This window comes from Ovis aries, chromosome 20, assembly GCF_016772045.2.
Source record: "Ovis aries strain OAR_USU_Benz2616 breed Rambouillet chromosome 20, ARS-UI_Ramb_v3.0, whole genome shotgun sequence".
Taxonomy (NCBI): domain Eukaryota; kingdom Metazoa; phylum Chordata; class Mammalia; order Artiodactyla; family Bovidae; genus Ovis; species Ovis aries.
In genome coordinates this window covers 7,210,009-7,230,420 of record NC_056073.1, presented here as the reverse complement: position 1 = coordinate 7,230,420, position 20,412 = coordinate 7,210,009, and the positions used below count along the sequence as shown (strand labels likewise).

The 20,412-nt window shown below is 44.4% G+C and overlaps 1 protein-coding gene across 4 annotated transcripts; it reads right to left on the bottom strand.

Annotated features, from left to right (window-relative positions):
• Positions 1-857: 857 nt before the first annotated feature.
• On the bottom strand, positions 858-19,320 carry LOC101108961 (DLA class II histocompatibility antigen, DR-1 beta chain-like). 4 transcript variants are annotated; one of them, XM_042236863.2, is made up of 5 exons: positions 19,165-19,320; positions 13,689-13,958; positions 5,664-5,945; positions 4,881-4,983; positions 858-3,612 (listed from the first exon to the last, which is right to left on the bottom strand). In XM_042236863.2, the coding sequence occupies exons 1-5, from the start codon at positions 19,262-19,264 to the stop codon at positions 3,456-3,458; spliced, it is 912 nt and encodes a 303-aa protein (XP_042092797.1). In that variant the 5' UTR covers positions 19,265-19,320; the 3' UTR covers positions 858-3,455. The 4 variants fall into 4 exon arrangements, with proteins under 4 accessions (XP_042092797.1, XP_004018786.2, XP_060259556.1 ...); XM_004018737.6 differs by having other exon boundaries at positions 858-3,526; XM_060403573.1 differs by lacking the exon at positions 13,689-13,958.
• Positions 19,321-20,412: the final 1,092 nt, after the last annotated feature.

The following is a 20,412-nucleotide window of genomic DNA, read 5'->3' as shown; positions in this document are numbered from 1 at the left end:
GTAGTCACGTATGGATGTGAGAGTTGGACTGTGAAGAAAGCTGAGCGCCAAAGAATTAATGCTTTTGAACTGTGGTGTTGGAGAGGACTCTTGAGAGTCCCTTGGACTGCAAGGAGATTGAACAAGTCCATTCTAAAGGAAACCAGTCCTGGGTGTTCATTAGAAGGAATGATGCTGAAGCTGAAACTCCAGTACTTTGGCCACCTCATGCGAAGAGTTGACTCACTGGAAAAGACTCTGATGCTGGGAGGGGTTGGGGGCAGGAGGAGAAGGGGACGACCGAGGATGAGATGGCTGGATGGCATCACCGACTTGAAGGACATGAGTTTGAATGAACTCCGGGAGTTGGTGATGGACAGGGAGGCCTGGAGTGATGCAATTCACGGGGTAGCAAAGAGTTGGACATGACTAAGCACCTGAACTGAACTGATAGGGGCTCAGCTTTCAAGACCTAATCACCCCCAAAGGCTCTGCTTCCTAATACCATCACATTAAGGGTCAGGTTTCAACAGACACATGTTGTAGAGGCACAAACATTCAGAACATAGCAGATACATAGATGCGGATTTTATTGTTGTCAATCATGCAACATCTGCACTCTTAATTTTAATCACTGTGTTAACTGCTCAGCTGTGTCGGACTTTTTGCGACTCCATGGACTGTGGGCTGCCAAATCCCTCTGTCCATGGGATTTTCCAGGCAAGATTTCTGGAGTGGGTTGCCATTCCCTTCTCCAGGGTATCTTCCTGACCCAGAGATTGAACCCAGGACTCCGGCATTGCAGGCATATTCTTCACCATCTGAACCATAGATACAACCAAGTTCATGATGTTACTAATAATATATGAGAGAATCCATTCTCACAGAATCTTCTAAATCCTTTATTTACAAAACCAGACTACTACATTTGCCAATTTGGGGGAGAAATATTTCATCATATTGCTATCTGAATTTGTATGTTTTTGATTATTGGTGTGTTTCAGTAAATATTTTATGCTTAATGGCCTTTGGTATATTATCATCTGTAAATAGTCTAGATCTTCGACCAATTTTCTGTTGTTTATTTTTGTTTATTTATTTATATATTTGTTGGCGATTTTAGATGATAAGAAAGTTAATCCAATTGTCAGCCTTATGTGTTACAAAGTTTTCCTGAGCTTTACATATTTCTTTAAAACTTATTTTATCCATGCAAATATATTTTTAATTTTTATTCAAATACATATTTTTACTTATGTCTTCTAGGTCTTCTGTCTTGCTTAGGTAGACTCTTTTTCTTAAAAAAAAAAAAAGATTATTTTAACAAATCTCCTGAGGTGTAATTACCTTACCACAATTTCATTCTTTCTACATGTAAAATTTAATGTTTTAGTAAATTACAGATTTTTTTTCTTGTTTTAAATTTATTTTTTATTGAGGTAACATTAATTTAGGAGAAGAAGGGGATAACAGAGGATGGGATGGTTGGATGACATCACTGACTCTATGGACATGAGTTTGAGTAAGCTCCGGGAGTTGGTGATGGACAGGGAAGCCTGGCGTGCTGCAGTCCATAGAGTCACAAAGAGTCGGACATGACTGAGCAACTGAACTGAACTGAACATTAATTTATAACACTATATAAGTTTTGCATTAAAATATTTTATTTCTACTTTTGTGTACACTAGAGCATGCCAGAAATTTAGTTTCCATTCACCTTCATGCAGTTGATCCCCTTTATCCATTTCAGCCTCCTCCCACTTCTGGGTACTTATCCAAAGACTATGCAAACACTAACTCAAAACGATATATGCATCCTCATGCTTATCACAGTAATATTTGCAATAGCCAAACTATGGAAACAACCTAAGTGCCCACCAACAGATGACTGGATTAAAACAAGACGTGGTATGTGGTGTATATATATATGTATTTATACAATGGAGTGCTATCAGCCATAAAAAAAAGGTGAAGTCTTGCCATTTGCAACCACATGGATGGACCTCGAGGGTATGATGCCAAGTAAAATAAGTCAGATAGAGAAAGATATATATTGTGTGACTTTGCTCATAATATGTGGAATGCAAAAACAAGCAAAACAAAATAAATAAAACAGATCAAACAAAAATAAATGCTTAGATACAATGAACAGAGAAGTGGTTACCAGTGGTGTGTTTTGATTGGCTGATTCAATTTATTTACATTTAGGGTGATTATTGATCGATGAGGACACAGTACTGTTATTTTCTCTTTTGTTTTCTGGTTGTTTTCGGATCTCTATTGCTTCCTTTTTCCTTGTGTTTCTATCTGCCATTTTAACTTGGTGGCTTTGTAGCATGTCTTCTTCATTTTCCTTTTTTTTTAATGTTTCATATCTCTGCTCCAGATTTATGTTTTGTGGCCACCATGAAGTTCGTATAAAACATATCGTAGTCCAGGTTCGATGCAGGATACTGGATGCTTGGGGCTGGTGCACTGAGATGACCCAGAGGGATGGTACGGGGAGGGAGGAGGGAGGGGGGTTCAGGATGGGGAACACGTGTATACCTGTGGCGGATTCATGTTGATGTATGGCAAAACCAATACAATATTGTTAAGTAATTAGCCTCCAATTAAAATAAATAAATTTATATTAAAAAAGCGTATCGTAGATAAAATAGTCTTTTTTCCTGCTGATAGCATTTTATCTTCATTTACCTATTCGGCTTGTGTACTTTTTCCCTTCCCTGTTTGTATTTTTTGTTGTCTCAAAAGAGCCCCTTTTGTGTTGTGTTTGTTCCCAAGTTGAAGTAGCGATAGCTATTTTTCTGCCTTTCCCCTCTTTAATCTTTATGCTAGGAGAAAGTGTTAAAAACTCTGTTCTGATTACAGAGTTGCAATTTTCTGCTTCTATGTATCACCTTACTCAAATTTGTTGCTTTTGGAAAGTAGCCCTTTGGCTCCTTCCCTGTTTGCCCATTTCTGTTCCTCTCTAACCTTAAAGGAACTTAGTTAGAGGAATGAGATCACTGAGCAGTTGAAACTGACTTCCGACTTATGCTCTCATGAATACACACCATGCCTTGTCTAACCTGTACAAAGATTCCACTCTCTTGTATTTCAAAAAATACATATAAAGAAATGTGTATGGAGGGAGGCAGCAGGGGTAGAGAACAAAGAGGACCAGGAAAGAATGAAGATAAGGTACTGGGATCAATCCTGGGGACTTCTGGGTGCAGGGTAGGGGCCGAAGAAGCCACCCAGGACTTTTTCTGCAGGGTCATTCAACCCAGAGCAAATTAGACCCTGAGCAAGTACTCTCGTGAGGAGTGAACGCTGTACAGCAGAAATGAAAACAACACTGCAAATCAACCATATTGCAATAAAATTAACAAATAAAGACTGCCAGGCCAGCAGCCACCAGAGGGGCATCTCTTCGATTAAAGTCTCTGAAAGTAATACAATCAGAGGCCCACGGTCTGAAGTAGGAAACCTTTTCAAGCTGCAAAAAAGCTGGGACTGAAGGTTCTTGTCTGAGTGTCACGGTCTCTGCTCCAGCTCAGGAGACCTGCAGGGGATGGAGGAGAGGGCTGTTTCCATACCACCGCCTCACGCTGCTTCTTCCCCACTTCCTGGGGGCCTCCCCTGAGAGCTCTGCAGTAAGAAGGCGGAAATCAGTCTTAAGCCTCCCTGAACCACAGCAACCTCAGGCCATGGGCCTCTTATTTTATTATTTTTAGAGTTTTCATTGAAGAGATGCCCCTTTGGTGGCTGCTGGGCTGGCAGTCTTTATTTTTTAATTTTATTGAAATATAGTTGATTTACAGTGCTGTTTTCATGTCTGCTGTACAGCAAAGTGACCCAGTTATACACCTATATACACTTAAATGTTACTTTCCATTTATTTACGGTCGCACTGGATCTCTGTTGTGGGGCGCGGGCTTTCTCTAGTTGTGGCTGGTGGGCTTCTCACTGCGGTGGTTTCTCCTGTTGCAGAGCGCAGGCTCTAGGGCGCATGGACACAGTAGCTGTGGCATGCAGGCTTATTAGCCCTGTGGCATGTGGGATCTTAGTTCCCCAACCCCGGATTGAACCTGTGTCCCCTGCATCAGGAGGTGGCTTCTTAACCACTGGAGCACCAGGGAAAACCCCACATACATACATTTTTAAAAAGTTCTTTTCCTTTATGATTTATCTCAGGATATCGAGTTTCCTGTGCTATACAGTAGGACCTTGGTATTTATCCACCCTGTATATAATATCCATCTGCCAATCCCAGACTCCCAGTCTCTCTCTTCTCCACCCCCTCCCCCTTGGCAAACACAAGTCTGTTCTCTTATTAACTGTGCAAAGCTTTACTGCAAACTGCCTAATCAGAATTCAGTCTTTCTCATTTTGTCTGTTGCCCCATTTGTCATCTCCACCACTGTTCCTAGGAGACCAAACCTCTCTCTAAAAGGGGATGAAAGGGCATTACCTTGGCTGAAGCCCAGTGTCCCCTAGGAAAGGAGAGGGAGGAGGCACATTCTCAGGATACAGTGTCTCAGCCCCTGACCACCCCCTGAGATTTCTTAACACCACAGCTTGCATCACTGAATACCAGGGTGGACAGGGGAGCAGACCCTGGAATGCATATGACCTAGGAAGCTTCCACCACACAAATCCAGCACCATTTCATCAGCCTTAGTGTCTCTTCTTGCATTTGCCCAAGGATTTCCATCTGAGATCTCCATGCATGCTAACCCTTCTCTTATCTCTACAGGCCATCACCTCTTATATTTTACCCATAGGTACTTTCTGGATTTCTAGGAAAGTTAAGATCAACTAGACAAAGGTTGTATTCAGAGAACTTCATTGAGTAAAGCCATATTTCTTCCTCCAAACAATCTGTGGGGCATCTCAGCTGCCAACAGGTCCCTTACCTCCTGATGTAGAAGAGCAGCCCCATCCCAAGGAAGAGCAGACCCAGAACACAGGCCCCAATTCCACTCAGCAGCTTTTCTTGTGAAGATTCGTCCTGTGCCCCTGAGAAAAGAAGCCAGTTTCTGAGTGATTTTTATCCCAAATCCAACTTCTGTAATTGAAATTGGGGGGAAGAAGCCTGCTCTGAAAAAACTGAAATAATTGGCCATTCCTAGAAAAGAGATGAAAATTCAAGCTGAGTTACTACAAGGTTCAGGCAGTGAATCATTTAAATATCCCAGCCCTGATAGAAGGCCACACATCTTCAACATCTGATGGATGAGGAGCCTGGGACTGGATGAGGGGGGGAAGTCTGTCTTGGCTGATAGAGCTAATAAAAGGCAGAGCTGGGACTGAACTTCCCTCAGGTCAGGAAGGTCCTTGGAGGGGGTGTGCCCCTTCTCAGATCACAGTGAACAACTCAGGGCAAGAGTGTCCGAAGCACAAGCCCAACTTGACACAGAGGACTGGTGCCCAGGAGGTCACAGGAGGCTCTGCTTGCTGGGCAGAACTGGCTCCCCAGGGGGCCCAGGCATTTACAGAAGTCATCAGGGATATCTGCAAACTATTGGAGGAGCTCCATCACAGGATGTCACACCGCAACCCCAACAACCTCAGCTGAATGAGACGAGAACATGGAGCCCATGGACACCTGTGCGGGGAGGGGAGAAACCTGATGCTTGGGGGTAAGTGGGCCCCCTCTGTGGTGGCTGAGAAACTTATGAGATCAGGGAGCGCCTCACTCCATTCTGCTGTGACAGGGCTCGTCCGGCTGGGGTGCTCCACGTGGCAGGTGTAGACCTCTCCACCCTGAGGAACTATTTCAAGCATCACCATGATCTGGAAGGTCCAGTCTCCATTAGGGATCAGGCCTGTGGAGACCACCCCGGCCTCCTCTTCCTGGCCATTCTGGAACCACTTGACTTCAATGTGGCCAGGGTAGAAACCATTCACAGAGCAGACCAGGAGGTTGTGGTGCCGTAGAGGCCGACTCTTTACAGGATACACAGTCACCGTAGGCTCAACTAGGAGAGAAAACACAGCAGGGGTTATTGCAGGAGACAGACTAAGTCTCCTGGCCAGACTGCAGCCTCCGACAGGCCAGGCTTCCCATGTGGCTTCAGAGGATGTGGTGCCATGAACCTTGCTTGAATTTAACCCCAAAACCTCCAACCCCTATTAGAGTTGAGAGATGTTGAGGAAAATTGTGGGGTTTCTTTTTCATAACTTGAAGGAGTTACTTATTGTTGAACTACAGTATTTACACTTTTTACAGGACACAGGGTATATTCATTAAAAGTGTGATTTCTGTAACTAGGCTCTTTGGGTTCAAATTCAGGCTCTGCTTCTATCTGGCTAATTCTGGAAGAGTTTTTAAATTACTTTGTGCCTCAATTTTCTTATCTCTAAGGAAGATAATGAAGCAAACTTACCTCTTTGAGTTAGATGAGTCATATATAAGATGGACCACTATATATAGAAAACTATAAAACACTGGTGAAAAAAATCAAAGAGGACACTAATAGATGGAGAAATATACCATGTTTATGGATCAGAAAATCAATATTGTGAAAATGAGTATACTACACAAAGCAATCTATAGATTCAATGCAATCCCTATCAAGCTACCAACGGTATTCTTCACAGAGCTAGAACAAATAATTTCACAATTTGTATGGAAATACAAAACACCTCAAATAGCCAAAGCAATCTTGAGAAAGAAGAATGGAACTGGAGTAATCAACCTGCCCAACTTCAGGCTCTACTACAAAGTCACAGTCATCAAGACAGTATGGTACTGGCACAAAGACAGAAATATAGATCAAAGGAACAAAATAGAAAGCCCAGAGATAAATCCACGCACCTAAGAACACCTTATCTTTGACAAAGGAGGCAAGAATATACAATGGAGGAAAGATAATCTCTTTAACAAGTGGTGCTGGGAAAACTGGTCAACCACTTGTAAAAGAATGAAACTAGAACACTTTCTAACACCATACACAAAAATAAACTCAAAATGGATTAAAGATCTAAATGTAAGACCAGAAACTATAAAACTCCTAGAGGAGAACATAGGCAAAACACTCTCTGACATAAATCACAGCAGGATCCTCTATGACCCACCTCCCAGAATATTGGAAATAAAAGCAAAAATAAGCAATGGGACCTAATTAAACTTAAAAGCTTCTGCACAACAAAGCAAACTATAAGCAAGGTGAAAAGACAGCCTTCAGAATGGGAGAAAATAATAGCAAATGAAGCAACTGACAAACAACTAATCTCAAAAATATGCAAGCAACTCCTGCAGCTCAATTCCAGAAAAATAGACGACCCAATCAAAAAATGGGCCAAAGAACTAAACAGACAGTTCTCCAAAGAAGACATACAGATGGCTAACAAACACATGAAAAGATGCTCAACATCACTCATTATCAGAGAAATGCAAATCAAAACCACAATGAGGTACCATTTCACGCCAGGCAGAATGGCTGCTATCCAAAAGTCTACAAGCAATAAATGCTGGAGAGGGTGTGGAGAAAAGGGAATCCTCTTACACTGTTGGTGGGAATGCAAACTAGTACAGCCACTATGGAGAACAGTGTGGAGATTCCTTAAAAAAACTGGAAATAGAACTGCCTTATGACCCAGCAATCCCACTTCTGGGCATACACACCGAGGAAACCAGAATTGAAAGAGACACGTGTACCCCAATGTTCATTGCAGCACTGTTTATAATAGCCAGGACATGGAAGCAACCTAGATGTCCATCAGCAGACGAGTGGATAAGAAAGCTGTGGTACATATACACAATGGAGTATTACTCAGACATTAAAAAGAATACATTTGAATCAGTTCTAATGAGGTGGATGAAACTGGAGCCCATTATACAGAGTGAAGTAAGCCAGCCAGAAAGAAAAACACCAATACAGTATACTAGTGCATATATATGGAATTTAGAAGATGGTAATGATAACCCTGTATGCGAGACAGAAAAGAGACACAGATGTATAGAACAGTCTTTTGGACTCTGTAGGAGAGGGAAAGGGTAGGATCATTTGGGAGAATGGCACTGAAACATGTATATTATCATACGTGAAATGAATCACCAGTCCAGGTTTGATGCATGATACAAGATGCTTGGGGCTGGTGCACTGGGATGACCCAGAGGGATGGGAGGGGAGTTCAGGATGGGGAACACACATACAATCATGGTGGATTCATGTCAATGTATGGCAATACCAATACAATATTGCAAAGTAATTAGCCTCCTATTAAAGTAAATATATATATATATATGTGTATATATATATATATAAAGATGGACTACTGCTGCTAAGTCATCTCAGTCATGTCCGACTCTGTGTGACCCCATAGACAGCAGCCCACCAGGCTCCTCTGTCCATGGGATTCTCCAGGCAAAGAGTACTGGAGTGGGGTGCCATTGCCTTCTCCAAGATGGACTACTACTCAGCCATAAAAAAGAACAAAATAATGCCATTTACAACAACATGGATGCCCCTAGAGATGATCATACTAAGTGAAGTCAGTCAGATAGAGGACAGATACCACATGCTATCACTTATATGTGGAATCTAAAATATGACACAATGAACTTATTTACAAAACAGACACATGGACACAGAGAACAGACCTGTAGTTGTCAAGGGGTACGGGCTTGGGGGAGGAATGGAGTGTGAATCTGGGGTTGGTAGATGAAAGTTATTATATACAGAACAGATAAACAACACGGTCCCACTGTATAGCACAGAGAACTATATTCAGTATCCTATGATAAAGCATAATGGAAAAGAAAAGAGTATTAAAAGAAGAATGCATGTAACTGAATCACTTTGCTGTACAGCAGAGATTAACACAACATTGTAAATCAACTCTACTTCAATAAAAAATATTGACCATCATATTTTTAAAGAAGACTTGATAGACTTAAACTATGTTAAGAAACAGCTAGGGGAATTCCCTGGTGGTCCAATGGTTAGGACTCTGCACTCTCACTGCCAAGGGCCTGGTTCAACCCCTGATTGAGGAACTAAAGTCCCACAGGTTGTGTGGAGTGGCTGGAACTTAGTGCTCAATATATGTTAGTTACTCGTTGAAAATTTTTTTTTTTTTTTACTATGAAAGAAAATACAATTCAAAGCTTAAGGAAAAATGAGAGAACAGCAGTGGGGTTGGCAGAGTTGTAGAGCTGCATGGAAACTGTTCTTCCCCTGAGCAGCAGAGACGGCCTCAGAGGTCATTCTCCACGAGGGGTGTCTCAAGGAAAACATAAGTCCTGCACAGGAAAAGCAGCAAGGAGAGTTCATCATTTTAAAAGTTGTTTAAGCTTTATACTCAGCTGATGAATCTCTCCCTTTGTCTCCCTTTTTTCCAAAGAAAGTCACAGTGGGATCACACCAGACACTGAATCTGCCTGTGCCTTGATTTTGGACTTATTCTTCTCTAAAGCTGTGAGAAATACATTTATGTCATTTTTAACATAAAGCAGTTTATGGTAGTTTATTATAGTAGTCGGATCTGATTATAGCTGTCTGACATTATACAAATGGCAGAGTAGAAGACGTGAGCTCATCTTTTCCTGCGAGAACACCAAAATTGCAACTAGTGGCTGAACTATTGACAGCGGAATGTTGGAACCCACCAAAGAAAAGATACCCCACATCCAGGGACAAAGGAGAAACCACAGCGAGATGGTAGGAGGGGCTCAATCAGAGGCTCTTGGAGAGTACAAACAAAACTTGCCCACACCAGGACCCAGGGAAAGGAGCAGTGACCCCCACAAGAGACTGAGCCAGCCCTGCCTGTGAGTGTTTGAGGGTCTCCTGCAGAGGCACAGGTCAGTAGTGGCCTCCCACAGGGACAGGGGCTCTGGCAGCGGCAGTCCTGGGAGGCGTGGTGTGTGGCTTACGTCCACTTGGAGGAGGCTTACGTCCATTAGCCCTATCCTTAGAGCCGATAGCCCCAGCTCAGAGACTGCAGAATCCAGGACTGGGCTGCCTCAGGGAGAGAGCACAGCCCCAGCCATCAGCAGAAAACTGGATTAAAGACTTACTGAGCACGACCCTACCCTCAGAGCAAGACCCAGTTTTCCCCACAGCCAGTCTCTCCAGGGAGCTTGCACAAGCCTCTTATTGTCATGCATCAGAGCTCAGACAGAATGAAACTATAAACACAGAAAACCAACCAAAATGATCACATGGATCTCAGCCTGTGTAAGCCAATGAAACTGTGAGCCATGCCGTGCAAGGCCACCCAAGACAGATGGGCCATGGTGGAGTCCTGACAAAACATGGTCCACTGGAGAAGGGAATGGTGAACCACTTCAGCATTCTTGCCTTGAGAACCCCATGAACAGTATGAAAAGGCAGAAAGAATGACCCTGAAAGATGAGCCCCCCAGGTCAGAAGGTGTCCACTATGCTACTGAGGAAGAGCAGAGAAACAGCTCTGAACTGTGGCGCTAAAAAAAACTCTTGAGAGTCCTTTGGAGAGCAAGGAGATCAAACCAGTCCCTAAAAGAAATCAACCCTGAATTCTCATTGGAAGGACTGATGCCGAAGCTGAAGCTCCAGTACTTTGGCCACCTGATGTGAACAGCTGGCTTGTTGGAAAAGATGCTGATGCTGGGAAAGACTGAAGGCAGGAGAAGGGGGTGACAGAGGATGAGATGGTTGGACAGCATCATTGACTCAATGGACATGAGTCTGAGCAAACTCTTGGAGACACTGAAGAACAGAGAAGCCTGGTGTGCAGCAGTCCATAGGGTCACAAAGAGTTGGACGTGACTGAGTGACTGAACAACAATGTTTGGAATTGTTATCATTTTAGAGTTATCTCTCCTTCTAAACTGACATTTGTGATCAGAGTATGGCCTGGGACTCAACATCTGAAACAACCTCTAACACTATCAAAGTGAAAGTGAAGTCACTCAGTCGTGTCTGACTCTTTGCGACCCCGTGAACTGTAGCCCACCAGGCTCTTCAGTCCATGGAATTTTCCAGGCAAGAGTACTGGAGTGGGTTGCCATTTCCTTCTCTAACACTGTCAGGCCCTAGGTAAATACAATTATTTTAAAAGAAAGAAGTGGGGGATGCATTTGTACAGAAACATGAAATAGTAGATTTAAGATCGATGGTAAACCATTAGCCACAATTTTGCTGTTTCTATTTCAGTAAATAAAAACTGTTAAACACTTAACATGGAAAATATTAAACAGAATCTAATAGAAACCGCAAACTGGAGAAAATGTTGACTCAAAATGTTAATAATCTTACTGCATAGAGAAGTCATAAAATTACTGAGAAAAACACATGGACCCCAGCGATAACAGATTAATAGTGTTTGGAGCAGTCATTGCTGCTGCTAAGTCACTTCAGTCGTGTCCGACTCTGTGTGACCCCATAGACGGCAGCACACGAGGCTCCCCCGTCCCTGGGATTCTCCAGGCAAGAACACTGGAGTGGGTTGCCATTTCCTTCTCCAATGCTTGAAAGTGAAAAGTGAAAGCGAAGTCGCTCAGTCGGGTCCGACCCTCAGCGACCCCATGGACTGCAGCCTTCCAGGCTCCTCCATCCATGGGATTCTCCAGGCAAGAGTACTGGAGTGGGGTGCCATTGCCTTCTCCGGGAGCAGTCATTACAACTGGCAAAAAAAAAAAAAAAAAGTGATAAAAGAGAACTTCAGAAATAAAAGAAATATAAGTTAAAAACAATAAGATAAATTTCCAACTAAGTGACAATATGGAAAATAAAATTTACAATGGGGAGTGCCAGGTAAATTGTTTACAACCATACAAAGGGTTAATATGTAACTACCTAAGTAGTATTACATTATAAACATGGTAATATTAGTATGTTAATATTAAGTAACAAAATTATATCCGGAAGTTGGCTTCATAATCATTTCAAATATGTAAACATGTACATACCAAGAAAGCAAAAAAGTAGTCGGAAATTTAGAACTAAAAGCAGCTTCAGAAAGGTCAGAAGGGTGTGGGAGGTTCCCCTCTACTGCACCCCTAGAAATTAGTGCCCCCACTAATTTATTCTCAGCGCAACACTGCTGCACACAGACCCCGGCGCACTTACCACGGAGGGTTCAGCAGTGAGGGGTGTGCCCAGAGCAGACTGGAGCTCTTCTTACAGTCTCCCAGTCCTTTCGCATTCCTCAGCTCCCCTCCAAACCTCCTAAACCACGGACACCTCGAGGCCCCTTCCCGAATCTCTGCCCCACTTCAGCCAGCCTTCCCCTCCACCCGCCCCCCAGCCCTCCCTGGGCGGCAGGAGGCCCAGACGCCCGCCCGTCCCCGGCATCTGTCTTTCCACCTCGCCCCTCTCTCCCCCTCTCAGACCCCAATCCACTCCCCCACCACACCACCCTCTCTCCGCCCACCGCACACTGACAAAATCGCACACTAGCTTTCTGACAGCAGGCTTTCACGGGGACCCCCGTAGGCTGCCCTGTCCTCCCCCATCCGACTCACTGGACTGTCTAGCTCTGTCTCTCTCTCTGTCTCTCGGTCTGTGTCTCTGTCTCTGCCTGTCTGTCTCTGTCTCTCCAGCTCTGTCTCTGTCTGTGTCTCTGTCTCTGTGTCTCTGTCTCTATCTCCACCTCTGAAATCTCCATCTCTCTCTGTCTCTCCGTCTCTCTCTGTCTCTCTCTGTGTCTCTCTCTGTGTCTCTGTCTCCCTATCTCCGTCTCTCTCTGTCTCTCTATCTCCGTCTCTCTCTCTGTCTCTCTGTGTGTCTCTCTCTGTCTCTGTCTCTCTATCTCCGTCTCTCTGTGTCTCTGAATCTCTATCTCCGTCTCTCTCTATCTCTCCGTCTCTCCGTCTCTCTGTGTCTCTGTCTCTCTCTGTCTCTCTGTGTCTCTCACTCTGTGTCTCTGTCTCTCTGTGTGTCTCTCTCTGTGTCTCTGTCTCTCTATCTCCGTCTCTCTGTCTCTCCGTCTCTCTCTGTCTCTCTGTGTGTCTCTCTCTGTCTCTGTCTCTCTATCTCCGTCTCTCTGTGTCTCTGTCTCTCTATCTCCGTCTCTCTCTGTCTCTCCGTCTCTCCCTCTGTGTCTCTGTCTCTCTCTGTCTCTCTGTGTCTCTCACTGTGTCTCTGTCTGTGTCTCTGTCTCTCTGTCTCTGTGTCTCTGTCTCTCTACGTCTCTCTGTGTCTCTGTCTCTGTGTCTCTGTGTCTCTATCTCCGTCTCTCTCTGTCTCTCTGTGTCTCTCTATCTCCGTCTCTCTCTGTCTCTCCGTCTCTCTCTCTGTGTCTCTGTCTCTCTCTGTCTCTCTGTGTCTCTCACTCTGTGTCTCTGTCTCTGTGTCTCTGTCTCTCTGTCTCTGTGTCTCTATCTCCATCTCTCTCTGTCTCTCTCTCTGTCTCTCCATCTCTCTCTCTGTCTCTCTGTGTGTCTCTCTCTGTGTCTCTGTCTCTCTATCTCCGTCTCTCTCTGTCTCTCCGTCTCTCTGTCTCTCTATCTCCGTCTCTCTGTGTCTCTGTCTCTCTATCTCCGTCTCTCTCTGTCTCTCCGTCTCTCCCTCTGTGTCTCTGTCTCTCTCTGTCTCTCTGTGTCTCTCACTGTGTCTCTGTCTCTGTGTCTCTGTCTCTCTGTCTCTGTGTCTCTGTCTCTCTACGTCTCTCTGTGTCTCTGTCTCTGTGTCTCTGTGTCTCTATCTCCGTCTCTCTGTCTCTCCGTCTCTGTCTCGGTCGCTCTCACACTCCCCTCCCCTGCACCGATCTCTCACCCCCATCCCGGCTCACCTCTCCTCTGCACCGTGAGGCTTGCAAAGAACTCGTAGTTGCTGGCGCAGAAATCGTGCACGGCGGCGCGGGCCCGCTGCAGGGCGTCGGGCCAGCGGTTCCAGCGCTCGGCCGCCGGCCGCCCCATCTCGGTCCGCGCCCGGTACTCGCCCACGAGGCTGTCGAAGCGCACCTGCTCCTCGCGGTTGTAGATGTACCTGTCCAGGAAGCGCACCTGCTGCGTGCCGTTGGAGAAGTGACACTCGGACTTGCCCTGCACCATGAAGAGTGCTGCGGGGACGGGAGTGCCCTGGTTACCTGGCGCCCGGCGCCGCGGGGCCACGGGGACCCCCAAGGGCTCCCCTCGGAGCCCCGGTCCGTCCTCCCCCGCCAGCCGCGCAGGGGGAAGACGAGCTCTGCCCCTGAGCCGATCGGGCTCCTCTTGGCCACCAGGCTCGCCTGGCGTCGCCAAGTGTGGCCTGGTCGGGGTCCCCACCACCGCCTCCTCCTGGGACCCTCCACCGCGGACACCAGCGCTGAGTCTCCCCACGACCTCTGCCCCCGCCGCCCCTTTCCTCCTGTGCGTGCTTGATCAGGACTGCCCACCTGCCAAACCCTCGCTGCCCCTGAGATTCCAGGAAGGGGAAAGCGTGCACCGTCCCTCTATTCGTGGAGCTTGACATTTAGTGAAAGTGATGGACGGAAGCCAAATGCACAGCAATTGTTACAGGAATGAGAAATGTCAGGATAACAAGGTGGGGATCTGTGAACGATGGGAGGACCTAAGCTAGGTTGGGGCGTCAGAGGCACGGTCTCTGAAGACACTGAAAGTATGAGGTGTAAGGGGAAGTGGCTGAGAGCGCGAGGAAGAGTGTGTGTGTTTAGGGGAAAAAGAGAGACACATTTAAAGTAGAAATGTGGAAAAGAAGTAGACGTGTGGAAAAGCTGGAAGAATTAACTGATGAACTTCCTCAAGAAGACAGTTCACTGAACCACAAAAAAGTGAGAGAAAGGAGGCTAAAAGATGAGACTGGAGAAATTACATGGAACCAGGCACTTGTAGGTAATATTAGGATTTTGACTTTATGCTAAATGTAATGAAAACTATTGATGGGTTGTAGGAGATTAAAACCATAAGCCCAGGTCCACCATTCCTTTTCCAAGTCTGGACAGCTCAGAAAGCCAGATTTTCTAAAAATTTGGTGCCAAGATTCATTTGGCAGTTCTGACCTGCTGACGGAAAGGGTCAGCTGGGTCTCAGCGCTCTTATTGGTTGCACGTGGTTCTGTAGCTTCATTGTGTGTAAAGATACAGAGATACAAATATACACACACATACCATATGAGTGTATATCTTTGTAAATTTTGGGGTCTTTTCTTAAATTGCAGTATCGTTGATTTACAATATTATATTAGTTCCAGGTGTATAACACAGTGATTCAATACTTTTATAGATTATACTCCATTTAAAGTTATTACAAAATAATGGCTATATTTCCCTGAGCTGCACTATATGTCTTTGCTGCTTATTTATTTTATACATAGTACTTTGCATCTCTTAATACCATACCCTTGTCTCATTCTTCCTGCCTTCCAGTTCCCCACCGGTAGCCACTAGTCCACACTTTGTGAGTCTGTTTCTGCTTTGCCATACACATCTGTTTGCTTTATGTTTTAGATTCCACTTATAAGTGATAACAGAGTATTCAATTTTTTCTGTCTGACTTATTCCACTAATCTTAATACTCTCTAGGTCCATCCATATTGTTGCAAATGGCAGAATTTCATTCTTTTTTATGACTGAGTAATATTCCATTATATATGTACCACATTTTTATCCATTCATCTGTCAATGGACACTTAAGTTGCTTTCACATTTTGGGTATTGTAAAAAATGCTGCAGTGAATGAACATTGGGATGCAACATTGGGATGCATGAACCCCTGCAATCTAATCGCCATGTGGTAGCTAGAATTATTAAAAAAAATTAATATAGGGCAGTAGTTCAGTGGCTAAGACTCTGAGCTTCCCATGCACAAGGCCAGCGTTCACTCCTTGGTTAGAGAACTAGACCCCACGTGCCGCAACTAAAATCCCACATGCTGCCACTAAAAAAAAAAAAAAAAAAAAAAAAAGATCGTGCAGGCTGCAACTACAGATCTGCGTGCCGCAACAAAGAAGGAAGATCCCACGTGCCACGACTAAGATCCAGTGCAGCCAAATAAATAAATAAATATTTTAAAAACTATACAAGTGGACTCACTTTGTAACTTCCCTTAGTAGCTTCACGTATCTCTATAAATAAAAGTCAAATTTCTCATCATGGCCATTTAGGCCTAACATGATTTGGCTCTTGACTTTCTCTCCAACCTCACCTTATTCCACTCCTCTACCTGCTTTATTTGTTTCAGCTGCTTGAACCTTCTTTCTGTCCCTTAAACACAGCAAACATCTTCCCACATTTCTACCTTTCCCTTGGTCCCTGGAGTATTTGTCCCTTAGATCTTTCTCATGATTGTTTTCTTCTCATCATTTATTGGATGTCACTTTCTCAGGAAAAGCCCCCTAGACACTTGCACTGAAGTCAGGTGAATACTGTATATCTATTTCTATATCTATCTATCTATCTATCTATCTATCTATATATATATATATATATATATATTATGTGGCTCAGACAGTAAAGAACCTGCCTGCAATGCAGCAAACCTGTGTTTGATCCCTCCAGGGTCTGGAAGATCCACTGGAGAGGGGAATGGCAACCCACTCCAGTATTCTTGCCTAGAGAATTCCATGGACAGAGAAGCCTGGTGGGCTACAGTCCATAGTGTAACAAAGAGTCAGACACGCTAACACTCACTCATCACATATAATATACACATATAAACAGCATTTACTACTGTTTCAAATGTTTTTCTTGGTTCAGTGTTTATTGGGTTGTTGTCTTTCTTGACATTAGGTAATTTCCATGATCATAATGGACTTCTCTGTATTATTCAAATAGAATTCACTGAGCCTAGTACATAATAGTTGCTCAAAAAAGTATTTGTCATTTATGGTTTGGGGAATTAATCTTTGTGGGGCTTCTGGAAAGCAGGAAGGGGCTCCCACTCCAACACAGTTTTGTAATCATGACAACTTAATTCCTCAGCCAGGGTTGAACCTGTGCCCTCTGCAGTTGGAGGTGGAGTTTTAACCACTGGACCACTGGGGAAGACTCTATACCTTATGTCTCTGCTATATCCTGTGAGAAATTCAGACTAACTTCCTCTTTCTCTTCTTTCTACTGTAAAGAAACATTCACAGGTGATTTTAAGAGACAAGCAACATTTTATGAAGTTTCATCTCATCCAATGGGTCTGTTATAGTGCTGCAGGTTTGTGCAAACTTTGGGAATTTTCAGTAGTGGTGATGACATGGTTGGGGAAAGAATACAGAAAAATGGAGGGAGAGGTAACCAAAGATGGCTGATTATGGAAAACTGTTGGCATGATGAATGAACATATGAAAATTGGGCTCAAGACTCCAAGAGGTAATGAGTTCCCTTGACTTCCTTACTGGCTTTCAGCTCCGTGGGATGGAAACAGCCTTGACACTCTCAGTATCCTGCTCATGGTACATGGTTTGAACCATATGAAATGGCTGATGTGTGACTATTTTGGGTTTATAAAAATATAATTTAATATGGTCTATTCTATACCGGGATTCCCAGGTGGCACTAGTGGTAAGAACCCACCTGCCAGTGCAGGACACATGAGAGATGCAGGTTTGACCCCTGGGTTGGGAAGATCTCCTGGAAAAGGGCATGGCAATCCACTCCAGTATTCTTGCCTAGAGAATCCCTTGGACAGAGGAGCCTAGTGGGCCATGATCTATAGGATCGCATAGAGTCAGACACTACTGAGCGACTGAAGACACACACACGCATTCTATATTAGTTGAATCTCTTCTTGAAGGTTCAGGCCAGATCAAGAGGCGATGTAGCAGAAACTGAGAGGATAGAAAGGTTCAAAATAGTCACAAGAAGCACTGGCCTGTGCCAGGTTTTCAGTTCTTCTTGAGTTCTTTAAGGCATCACAGAATGCCCCTTAGATGCCCCTTAACTACAGGCTATTCCGAGTGCTGAGGATCCCCACTTTAGTTCCGGAGTGCGTTACGCCACAGGAGAAACGAGAGAAAACGAACCCCAACTTGTGCCAGAGAATCTCCAGTCCAGGAACACAGGCCTTATAAACCGTGGGGTTTAGGGAGAAAGAAAAGGAGACAGCAGATAACCAATAAGGACCTACTGCATAGCACAGGGGATGCTACTTAATAATTTGTAATAACCTAAAGGGGAAAAGAATCTGAAAAAGAATATATATATTATACTATAAGAATATATATACTATATATATAAAAGAATACATATACTACATACATATGTAACTGAATTGCTGTGCTGTATACCTGAAACCAACTCAATATTATAAATCAACTGTGAAAAAGTGAAAGTGTGAGTTGCTCAGCTGTGTCCGACTCTTTGAAACCCCACAGACTGAAGCCTGCCAGGCTTCTCTGTCCATGGAATTCTCTAAGCAGGAATACTGGAGTGGGTTGCTATTGCCTTCTCCAGGGGATCCTCCTGACCCAGGGATCGAAGCAAGATCTCCTGCACTGCCGGCAGATTCCTTACCTTCTGAGCCGCCAGGAGAGGCTAGCACATACATATCATGTGTATGTATGTATAACTGAGTTGCTGTGCTGTACACCAGAAGCTGACCCAATATTGTAAGTCAACGATACTTTAATTGAAAAAAGGAGGAGACAGTGGGGAGGCCACTTGGAACATCCTCACATACTGGGGAGAGGAAGCAGTGTCACAGATCCCGTGGAGGACACAAGAAGGGTCTTCCAGGAGAGGTCTTTCTAATTTCTTTTGAATCCCCTTAATGTTTTCATTTTGAATCATTTTGGAAATCATTTCTAAATCCTCTCAAAACCCTGAGGGAATGGGATGCGAGACTGGAGAGGTTTTATTAGAAGAGAGTTGAGAAGAAATAGGCTATATGCATATATATGAAGGCTCCTTGGGCAGGTCTCCTAAAGAGGGCAAGTATCCAGGCACCTTTTGAATGGAGGATTCACATGATAAAGATAGGGCTTCCCAGGTGGCTCAGTGGATAAAGAATCCGCGTGTGATGCAGGAGATGCAGGAGACTTGAGTTCGATCCCTGGGTTGGGAAGATCCCCTGGAGGAGGGCATGACAACCCACTCCAGTACTCCTGCTTGGAAAATCCCACGGATAGAGGAGCCTGGCGGGCTACAGTCCATGGGGTTGCACAGAGTTGGACACGACTGAAGTGGCTGAGCCTGCATGCAAGCACTCATGATAAAGATAAGTAGTCACTGGAGAAGATGCTGATTTTTGAGCGATGTGGCCTGGACAGAGAGGTAAAGCTAACTCCCTTCCTCCCCCTCCCTCCACAGCAGCTCATCATCCAAGGTGTGCACTTACTTCTGGTGTTTCCAGCCCAAGCCAGGAGAGGGCTCAGCACCATCAGTATCACTGGCAGAATTACTGTCCAGGAGCCTGGGGGGTACCAAAGGCACACCATGCAGGAGAACAGAAGAAGGCAAAGTGCAGGGGAGCAGAAAAATCTCGGTGAGGACTAAGATCCCCCCTCCACCTACATCTCAAATATTACCAACCTAGGAACTCATTGCTCTGTTTCTGGATTGGGTCGGCTGTTTGGGAGAGCCAATCAGGTTCATCCGCGGACAACATCATCAGTTGCTGGTCAGATATTCAGTATGCAGTTCCTCTTTTGAATCCTTAAAAGGATTGTTTTAATTTTGTGCTTTAAAAGTTTGATCCGTTTTGTAGTTGTAGCATTTTAATTGGGGCTCTATCGTGAGCCAGCTCTGCTGGTCAGTGATGGTCACCTAAGTTTTTCAGGATCATCTCCCAACGCTGCCTCTACCTGTAGTGGACCTCCAGAATACACATGAGAGAAAGCCGCTAACAGAGAGTGATCTGTGGGCAACGGAGTGTCTTGACGGTACCTTTGCAGAGCGTGTAACTAACAGTGTAATAGGGTCCATGTCCTAATCCCATCCTGCAGGGGCTCAGAGATAGGTCTCAAATCAGCAACTCTGCTTTAGAATAATTAGTATTTTATGTGAAAAAGTGATTAATCCCTCCATCCTGGTTCCCATTTTTGACTCTCCTCTGCCTACTGGGGACATGTCCCCTTTTCTTGCTTTACCCGAAGGAAGGACACAAGCAGATGTTGCTCAGAACACAGTGTAGAGTGTTCAGTAAACAGAACCCTGTGAAAAAAACTATGAATTACCTCTTTTGATGCAACCATGATTTAGACATATCATTCTACTTTTAGATTAATGATTACATCTTATATTAATATATGAATTATCTGTGATTCAGAATGGACTTTAAAGGAAAGCTGTCATCTAAAGCTCTGCATTAATTCTTTGTCTACCACAATTCTGATAAACAGTCCATCTTTACGTGCTTTAATGTATCTAGTGACAGGAAACTCACCATGCTACCATAAAAATGACTAGAACTGGTACTTTCCTGGTGGTCCAGTGGCTAAGACTCCATGCTCCCAATGCAGGGGGCTCAGGTTTGATCCCTGTTGAGGGAACGAGATCCCACATGCCGCAACTAAGAAGTCGCACGCCGTAACTAAAGTTCCTGCTTGCCACAACTGAGACCCAATGCAGCCAAATAAATAAATAT

Coding starts and splice junctions, on each gene's coding strand:
- LOC101108961 (XM_042236863.2), bottom strand. CDS start 19,264: ATGGTGTGCCTTTGGTACCCCCCAGGCTCCTGGACAGTAATTCTGCCA. Junction 13,959..19,164: donor TTGGGCTGGAAACACCAGAA/GTAAGTGCACAC, acceptor CCGTCCCCGCAG/CACTCTTCATGGTGCAGGGC. Junction 3,613..4,880: donor CTGCTCTTCTACATCAGGAG/GTAAGGGACCTG, acceptor TTCTTACTGCAG/AGCTCTCAGGGGAGGCCCCC.